General features: G+C 42.7%; 1 protein-coding gene across 1 annotated transcript; it reads left to right on the top strand.

Moving 5' to 3' along the window:
• The first annotated feature begins 1,011 nt into the window (after window positions 1-1,011).
• On the top strand, window positions 1,012-9,570 carry LOC125531244 (histone-lysine N-methyltransferase, H3 lysine-9 specific SUVH4-like). The gene is given in 16 exon segments (XM_048695653.1): window positions 1,012-1,336; window positions 1,339-1,463; window positions 1,557-1,622; window positions 1,754-1,831; window positions 1,922-1,976; window positions 2,125-2,234; window positions 3,321-3,500; window positions 3,794-3,892; window positions 4,374-4,472; window positions 4,880-4,929; window positions 5,091-5,179; window positions 7,087-7,249; window positions 7,325-7,430; window positions 8,542-8,724; window positions 8,850-9,080; window positions 9,171-9,570. Coding segments are annotated over 16 exon segments (2,058 nt in total). The 5' UTR covers window positions 1,012-1,026; the 3' UTR covers window positions 9,285-9,570.
• Window positions 9,571-9,969: the final 399 nt, after the last annotated feature.

Genomic DNA, 9,969 nt, shown 5'->3' with positions numbered 1-9,969 from the left:
CCGCGCGACTCCCCGGGGCCCCCCCCTGCTTTGATGGGGGGCAGCGGCGGGTGATTTCGTCGTCCCTTCGGGGGCAACACGGTAATCCCGCCTCGGAAAAGGGGAAGCGGCAGCTGGCCCTCGCTATTTTGCTTGGTCTGTGTCCCCTGTTTCCTGCCCCCCTCCCCCATCGCCTTCCCCTTCCTCTCCCTGTTCCGTTTCCGCCGCCTCTCCACCTCCCCCGCCGCCGCGTCGCTCCTCCGCGCCGGTAGAGGTGAGTTCCGCTCGGTCTGCTCCGTTCAGCCGTCTCGTGCTCGTGCTGCCGCGCCTGTCGGCGTGGTTTGGTCGCTTCGTTATGCAGAGCGGGTTTTTTTTGCCGTCGATTTTGGGGGGTTTTGCTTGTGGTTTTCTGGGCGATTTCCTGCCGATTGTTCGTCTCCGGACGTCTTCGCTTCGTCTGTGGGTGCTATCGGGGTGGTAGGTTGGAAGCTGATGGTGCTGTTCATTTCTGGGGTTTTTTGGTCACCATTTGTGGGGGTTTTGTGTGTGTGTTTTCCGGGCGATTTCCTGCCGATTATCCATCTCCGGTGGTTGTTTCTTCGTCCGGGGCTGTGATTAGGGTGGGAATTTGCAATCTGGTGCTTCCGGTCAACAGGGCGAGGGTTTTGGTGGGGTTTTCTGGGTGCGATTTTCTGCCCCCCATTGCTGCAGATTGCGCTGTATGCCTGTATCTTCTATTTTTGGTCAGCAGTGTCATGTGTAAGGAATTCAGGAAGGAAGGGAGACGAGAGCAGAGTATCTGACTATGCTCTATTTTTTCGCTGCAGAGTTTGTGGAGCTCCCGCTGATGGAGGGGATGGATTCGGTCGCCGTGATGGAGGTGGCGCCGGTGCCGGACCCGCTCTTCGTCGGCGGCGCTGTATGCCTGTATCTTCTATTTTTGGTCAGCAGTGTCATGTGTAAGGAATTCAGGAAGGAAGGGAGACGAGAGCAGAGTATCTGACTATGCTCTATTTTTTCGCTGCAGAGTTTGTGGAGCTCCCGCTGATGGAGGGGATGGATTCGGTCGCCGTGATGGAGGTGGCGCCGGTGCCGGACCCGCTCTTCGTCGGCGCCCCTCCCCTGATCCCGGCGCCACCGGAGTCGGAGCTCGTGCTGCGCCGCAGCGCCCGCTGCCTCGGCAAGCCACGCGTCCCAGTCTACGCGGAGCCGGAGGAGCCCAAGCAGTCCACCGGCCGCCGGGGCCGTCCTAAGAAGAAGAGGGACGAGGAGAACCAGGACCCGGCTCCACAGGTCGCTGCCAAGGTGCCCAGGAAGGCCGCCAAGGTCGAGCCAAAGGAGAGGAAGCCGATGCCGGTGGGTTGGCTGCTGATTTCACCGGACCTGCCGCGGAGGACGACGCCCTGGGCACCGGGAAGAGTGCCAAGCTGCGGGTCAAGGAAACCTTGCGTGCCTTCAACAGCCACTACCTCCACCTTGTCCAGGTAGCCTCGTCTGTCTGAACTCTGAATGTTCAGGTTCTTTTCAGTTTACTGTATGCTTTGTCTGACTCTGACTCTCTGCTTATATGGGTGCAGGAAGAGCAGAAAAGAGCACAGGCTGTCATACAGGAGATTGCAGCCAAAGGAGCTGCCAAAAATAAGGTGTGGATTCTCGTGCAGTTCAAATTATGTTTCTACATGTGTCATGCCGCCTGTCTCTTAGTGCTGTAACTCCTGTTCATTGTGGTGAATGGTCAGATTTGTAAGTTCTTCTGTTGTCCTTGTAAATGTAGGATGGCAAGAAAGGCGGCGAAGGTGAGGCCAAAGAAAAGCGCCCATCCAAGCGGCCTGATTTGAAAGCAATTACAAAGGTGTTCTGTTCTCTGCTTTTATTTTCATTGGTGCAAACCTACTTGACTTCTTTATTTAGGCTGAACTTGCCATAATTGTTGAAATCTTAGATGCAAGAGAACAACTCTTTTCTTTATACGGAGAAGGTGTTAGGGCCAATACCAGGTCAGTCTGTCCTTCTAGTTCTATATACCAGGAAGAAAATTTGTAATTTGAGTTATTGTGAACATGATTTCAGTTTTTAGTATCCACCATATTTGATATTACGTTATCACCCTCTGGATGTATGATGCCCTGATATCCTCCTTCTCAGGGATCGACGTCGGGGATCAGTTTTATTCTCGTGCGGAGATGGTTGTCTTGGGCATTCACAGCCATTGGCTGAATGGTATTGACTATATGGGTATGAAATACCAAGAAAAGGTAACATCAATAAACATTTCCATAGCAACTGTCATACTCAACATCTTTTCCTTTTTTATCCCTTTAATGGTTGACGACAACTTGGTTAGTCCCAATAGTTTTTCTGTCCTACCACACATGATTATTGCCAATGTGGAGGAGTGAAAAGGATCAGAGAGAAAATAGCTCTCTCTTGATTTGGAGTCTGACTCTTGTATTAGTTAAATGTTGAAACTGCAAATTCAAAGCTTAGTGCCTTTGTGCGCTGCTGTCTCCTTGTATTGACTCTTCGTGTAGGCAAAAACTTAAGTCAGAAGCCGCTGTACAAGTTGTGTTTAGTGTTGACTCTACATGATCTAGAGAGTATAACAGTCATCAGCCGACTACTTTTCACGTGCCATTGTGTGACTGCAGGTTGTGACCCACTCTTAGCAGCACTGTTCATGAAAGTGTTTTTAAGCGACACTTAAGCGCTGAGTGATGGCAAAACGTTTTGCTTTGGCCCTAAGTGGTAGATTGAGCGTTTTTTTAAATTGACCAGAATTTGGTTGTTTTTAGACAACTTTTGCTTGGCTGCTTGCGCAATAATGACAATTTGCTATTTATCTTAATATCAGGGTCTATTTGAACTGAACTGCATTTTAATTGGTAATTTGCTTGCTGTGTGAACCTCATGTGTATTTGCTATGGTGTGAACTGAATTTTAGATGTTATTTCAGTTACTTGTGTGCTATGTTTCCTATTTTCCTGTGCATATTATTTAAAAACAGTCAAATTCTGGCATTTTGAAAATGCTTAAGTGCTCTTAAGCGTTTTTAGGGTTAGGGTTTAGGATTAGTGCTCCGCTTCGCTTATGCTTTCCCATTTTTTGAAAATTGTATAGCAGTAAGCTATATAACATTTCCACTTTAGATCTCCCAATTGTCGAATTGATTTGCTGGGTGCAATTGTAATCCCTTCCTAAATTCTACTCTAGTTACCTCCTATTTCATCTCCAAGTTGATAAGCAACCATAATTTGATTCATGCTAGAGTAGAATTTGTTCAGATCATCTTCATATGTTTTGTTGGTATTTTTAGTTAGCTAACACTTTTGACATTTATGCAGAAGGAGTACGAGAACTTCACTTTCCCCATGGCAACTTGCATCGTCATGTCAGGGATATATGAAGATGATCTGGACAAGGCTGATGAAATTATTTATACTGGTCAGGGAGGAAATGATTTACTTGGCAACCATCGCCAAATTGGTTCTCAACAACTGAACCGTGGAAATTTGGCATTGAAGGTTAGTTTTAATGGTTCTTATCAGTTACATGTCATTAAAGTAAATCTCATTATAGTAAATCTAATGTTGTTTGTAATAGTTTCTCAACTTGTTTGTCAGTGATAACTTAGTCCATCTTCTAACTTGAATCTTCTTATATGTTAGAGTTTTGGTTGCCATACAATCTTGGAAGCTGTTTATCTTTATTTCACTGGAATCATGCCTAGCAATTTGCAATTTGCTGATTTTTTCATGCATCAATACCAATAGCAATTTTTTGATATATTGTATGTTCATTTCTTGTCATGTCGCAGAATAGCAAGGATAATGGCAATCTGATACGAGTTATTAGAGGTCATGTGGCCAAGAATAGCTACACCGGCAAAATCTACACATATGATGGCTTGTACAAGGTCTTATCCTTCACTTATCCCACATCGGTCACATTTAGACAATGTCATGTCAACAATATGTATCTTTGACTGTTACTTTTGTATGTATATGTTAGTAGAAAATTATGAACTGTTTCATTGATACTAGTTTTGGCCTTTATCAATATGACCATTTTTGTATATTAAAATTAAATTATAAAAGTTGACTGCGTACTTTCTAGAAACTCTTGTATTTATGAACGGAGGTAGTTTCATTTAAATGAATTAATTTTGTTTGATTACTTCCTTTACCACACTAGTTGTTACTTGTTATTGATGAATGCTGGGTAACTCTCTCTGCCCTTTGGCACTCAACCACAAGCAGGATACGAAATAGCCAAATCCTTACCCAGAAATATAGTTGTTCATGAAACAACAAGATATGGTTCTTAGCATCTGCTAGTTCTGTACTTCTGTTATCTTCCTTTGGCTAATATTATTCCCCTCTGTTTTCAATCTGTAGGTTGTAGATGACTGGGTGCAGAAGGGAGTACAAGGACATGTGGTATACAAGTATAAATTGAAGAGGCTTGAGGGTCAACCGTCGTTGACAACCACTGAGGTATATATGCGTGAAACCCGAACTTAATTCCCACTGTACGTTGTGGTGGTGCTACAGGATTTCTTCTGCAACCGTGTACTATCTGATTTACAGATACAAATTACATTATGATTTGAGGGTATAAAATTTGCTCAAGTTTAGCCTACAGTAAGTTACATGACTGATGCTGGTGTAAGAATGCGCAATTGATGCTTGTTTTGGCGCTATAGATGGGTCTGAATAGAAAAAAAAATCTGTCACAAGGCAGATTTATCTCCAGTATGCTCACTGCAGGTTGAAGTAATCTAAAGATGATTGGTCTCTGTTTTTTATATCTTGATGCTGGATATATTTAACACCTTAACACACATTTATCTGCATTTTGTTCTTTGCCTTACTTTTTCCACATAAAATGTTTATTTCTGCAGGTGCGATTCACTCGTGCGGAAGCTCCCAGAAAGATTTCTGAATTACCTGGGTACATGATAGCTTTCCTGTTTTACCTTTCGTGATTTAATATGTTTATGATGGAGTTTTGATTTTTCAATCGAGGAATCTCAAACTGCTGAACTATTAATGTTTGTTCCTCACCCTGCTACCTATCCTAATAGGAATCATGTGCTGCCTTTTATTTGATAGGTTGGTTTGTGATGACATCTCTGGAGGACAGGAGAACATTCCAATTCCTGCTACTAATGTGGTTGACGACCCACCTGTTCCTCCATCTGGTATTACTAATTCATGATTTACGTTTTTTGTGTGCTTAAGTTTCAGCAGACAGCATATACCTTCAAGTAAAAACAACAATAAACACACAAAGACTCTTAGTCCCAAACTAGTTGGGGTAGGCTAGAGTTGAAATCCATAAGATCTCAAAACCTAGTCATGGTTCTGGCACATGGATGGCTAACTTCCACGCACCTTTGCCCATGGCTAGTTCGTTGGTGATACCAGTCCGTCAGGTTTCTCTTTAGAGACTCCTCCCATGTCACGTTTGTCGTTTGGTCTACCTTGACATCTCATTATCATCACGCTTTATCCTTTTGCTATGCATTTGTGCTTCTGTAGGCCTACATTGTATATGCCCAAACCATCTCAGATGATGTTGGACATGCTTCTCTTCAATTGGAAACTAGTCCAAATCGAACTCAAAAGCAACTGGGCAATCCAGCTTCCCTGGAACTAGTTAGCCCAACTCTATCACATATATAAAAATTCCGGATCCGATCCTTCGTTGTTTGGCCACCTATCCACCTTAGCATGTGCATCTCTAGTATACCAGAAGCTTCGTGCCACTTCATCCACCCAACTTTGATTCGATGACTCACATCTTCATTGATATCACCATCTTTTTGCAGCATCAACATCAACAAAACGTTTGTTGATGCAGCACTCTCAGGTTAAGATTTATTTAAATTCAAGACCAGATATTTCTCCATGCATGTTCTAGTATATCTCAGCAGCAACTCAACCTGGCAATCGGGTCGGGTTTGGTCGGGTTGACCTCTACCAGACCCATGCACAACTACACTATCGGGTCAATCATCAACCCACGACCCTACCCATGGGTCTAGAAAGATACCCATTCCCGAACCCACCGGGTAACCCGACCCAGTCGGGCACCCATCGGGTATGGCAGCACAGGCCATTTAAATATTTTTTGTGTTTATCAATTTTGCTTGCCTAAAATTTCAAGGTAGGTGGGGTCTTTTCAACCCAATTTTTTATAACAAAGCTTTTATATGCCATATGCCACAACCAGTAACTAGGTAGTCAGCCTCCTGCTAGCTTTATAGTGATATGCTTTCATTCTTCCTGGCTGGTATCTACCTGCAGTTTTGAGGTAGTAGTGTCGTGTGGCTGGTATCTGCATGGGCCGATCTCAAAACGAATTTTGGACCTGCAATGCTTCAGACCTGTGTGAATGATAAAAGGATCAAAGCCTTCTCATGTGTCAGATTGTTGGTTGAATGACGAATTTTGGTCTGAGTTCGTCTTGGACTCCTTTACTGCATGTGCACTGTGGCCTGTGTACCAGTCGATAGTAATAATATAGTACTCCCTCCGTCCCAAAATAAGTGTCTCATGCTTAGTACTAACTTTAGTATGGTTAAGCACTTAGGCTGCATGTTGTGGGCTGACCAATGATTACTCTATTTTGCTGGGAAAGCTGGCAGCTAGTTCTGAACTGCATAGCGCAGTCTACTGGATGCTATTTTAGAGAAAAATGTCTATATAAAGTGACCTTTTCAAATAGCAATTGGCAAGTAAAACAAATAAATATGATTATTAATATGAATCGGGTGACCCATGGGCACAAACTTGCGCCCATACCCTAGGCAAGACCCATGGGTGAAGATGGCGACCCATACCCTACCCATTCAGGTCGGGTGGCCATGGGCGGCCAAGCCCATGGGCCGGATTGCCGGGTTCATCAACCGCTGTAATTAATAGTCATCAGTTTTTATCATATACAGATTACATTTCTTTGAAGTGTTCTTCTATCAGCTTAACTACCATGTTCTTTCTATTTTGTTTGTCTCCATGTCCTCCTTTTGTCTTCAAAATATGCAGTACTCTTTAGTGGCTAAGTTGTTGTCTGCTTTTGGTTCCCTTACCTTTGGCAATTCTGTAGGTTTTGTGTACTCCAAATCACTAAAAATCTCAAAAGGCATAAAGATTCCATCTGATTGTGCTGGCTGTGACTGTGAAGGAGACTGTGCTAATAACAAAAATTGTTCATGTGCTCAACTTAACGGCTCGGATTTGCCTTATGTATCATTTAAGAATATTGGCAGGTAAAGTGTAACGGTCCAAATTCCTTAGTTAAGCAAGACCATCTCTTGCTTTGTGAGCTAATGGTTTTTCTTTAGGTTGGTGGAGCCCAAAGCAGTCGTATTCGAGTGTGGTGCTAACTGCAGCTGCAATCGAAACTGTGTCAATAGAACATCTCAACAAGGGCTGCAACATCGCCTAGAGGTTTGTATTTTGCTCTTCCTCTAATCTTTTAATGTTTCCAGTTTCCACTTTTCTACCTTGCCAGGAACTTTCACATGTGCTAATCTGATAATTGTGCAATATTATATAGATGTAACTGTAGTTGATAATGATGGCTTTGGTATATTTTTTTGTATTTGTATTTGTGGTAGTAAAATTCCATAGATAAATCACATGTTATATATGCGGGCTCAACTTAAATAGTTTGTTTTAACCAAACATCACTCATTCTCTGTCCATTCTTCAGTTTTCGTCCCTCTAGGTTTATGTACGCCACTGCCATCGTTTATCCCGCGTATTCCCTATTTTCATTCAAGGAAGACACTACACATTTTAGTGATTCCAAATTTTGATATTAGCCTGCCCAATGCCTGGAAGCAACCGTATCTGTTAATTTAACTGCTGTCCTATATCTTGTTACGTTTGCTATTTTCATTCAAGGAAGACACTACACATTTTAGTGATTCCAAAATTTGATATTAGCATGCCCAATGCCTGGAAGCAACCGTATCTGTTAATTTAACTGTTGTCCTATATCTTGTTACGTTTGCTATTTTCATTCAAGGGAGACACTACACATTTTAGTGATTCCAAAGTTTGATATTAGCATGCCCAATGCCTGGAAGCAACCGTATCTGTTAATTTAACTGCTGTCCTATATCTTGTTACGTTTGCTATTTTCATTCAAGGAAGACACTATACATTTTAGTGATTCCAAAGTTTGATATTAGCATGCCCAATGCCTGGAAGCAACCGTATCTGTTAATTTAACTGCTGTCCTATATCTTGTTACGTTTGCTATTTTCATCCAAGGAAGACACTACACATTTTAGTGATTCCAAAATTTGATATTAGCATGCCCAATGCCTGGAAGCAACCGTATCTGTTAATTTAACTGCTGTCCTATATCTTGTTACGTTTGCTATTTTCATTCAAGGAAGACACTACACATTTTAGTGATTCCGAAGTTTGATATAGCATGCCCAATGCCTGGAAGCAACCGTATCTGTTAATTTAACTGCTGTCCTATCTCTTGTTACGTTTCCTATCTTTTATATGCTGTAGTTGCTCAACAAACTGAACCCCAATGTAGGTGTTCAAGACGGCTTCCAAAGGATGGGGCGTTAGGACCTGGGACACAATCCTCCCGGGGGCTCCAATCTGTGAGTATGTTGGGGTGTTGAAGAGGACTGAGGAAGTGGATGGTTTGCTACATAACAACTACATATTTGACATTGATTGTCTTCAAACAATGAAGGGTTTAGATGGACGGGAGGTACTAATTGCTTCACTTAAAGCTTTCATTTTGCTTACATTACATCATTTGTCTCATTGCTCGGTTTCGTAGCTTGTTTCTGAAAAATGGAGGGTTTTAAATTATTTGTTTCTGCTCTTGCACAGAAAAGGGCAGGGTCTGATATGAATATGCCATCACTTCACGCTGAGAATGATTCAGAGGCACCACCGGCACCGGAGTACTGCATAGATGCTGGCTCTATTGGAAGTTTCGCGAGGTTCATAAACCACAGCTGTAACCCTAACCTCTTCGTCCAGTGTGTCCTAACCAATCACCACGACGTCAAGCTAGCCAAGGTGATGCTTTTTGCTGCTGACACGATACTTCCACTTCAGGTGAGTTGATTTCTGTTGCGTCTCTGTAATTTTTCCAGTTACAGCCCTATAACTTCTCTCGAGTTCTAATAACTGGTATGTGCTTTGCAGGAGCTCTGCTACGACTATGGCTATGTCCTGAACAGCGTCGTTTCTGCGGATGGCGAAATTGTCAAGCTGCCATGCTGCTGTGGTGCCCCAGACTGCCGCAAGCGACTCTACTAGTTGGGCTCTTCTGTTCTGGATTTTGGAGAAAGCAGAAGTATATGTAGTAGTATTGGGAGCATGAGCGTGGCCATGCCTGCTGTGTATATGACAAGCAGGACATCCTATGATTATTAGCGAAAGAAGCGCGTTCTCATTTTGTGTAGGATAGATGACATGCTGGACATGCTAATTATATTTAGCAAACAAAGTTTGTCTAGGTGGTGACATGTTGGTCATGATGGCATGATATTTTGTGAACAACTGATCCATATAAGCAACCGAAGGATTAACCGATCTTTTGACATTTTTATGTGTTCCTTGCATCATGCTTCTGAAATCCCTCTTCATATTTCAGCATATTACACATAATTCGGTGTGAGTGCTGTGTTCTGCTGTCAAAATTATGACAGAAGATGAGATATAATTTATTGCCATATACCCCCTCTGTTCCTAAATACTCCCTCCGTCACGGTTTATGCAATGCGCCCTAAATCTTGTCTATTATGAAAACGCATGTAAATTTAACTATGCCTTCTAAACTGTGATGGAGGGAGTATAAGTTTTTTCTAGAGATTTCACTATGGACTACATACGGATGTGTATACATGTAGTTTAGAGTGTAGATTCACTCATTTTGCTCTGTACGTATTCCATATTGCAATGTCAAAAAGGACTTATTATTTACGAATCGGAGGGAGTAATT

The sequence above is a fragment of the Triticum urartu genome, unplaced genomic scaffold (assembly GCF_003073215.2).
Source record: "Triticum urartu cultivar G1812 unplaced genomic scaffold, Tu2.1 TuUngrouped_contig_6906, whole genome shotgun sequence".
Lineage (NCBI taxonomy): Eukaryota > Viridiplantae > Streptophyta > Magnoliopsida > Poales > Poaceae > Triticum > Triticum urartu.
This window is presented reverse-complemented; position numbering and strand designations above follow the sequence as displayed.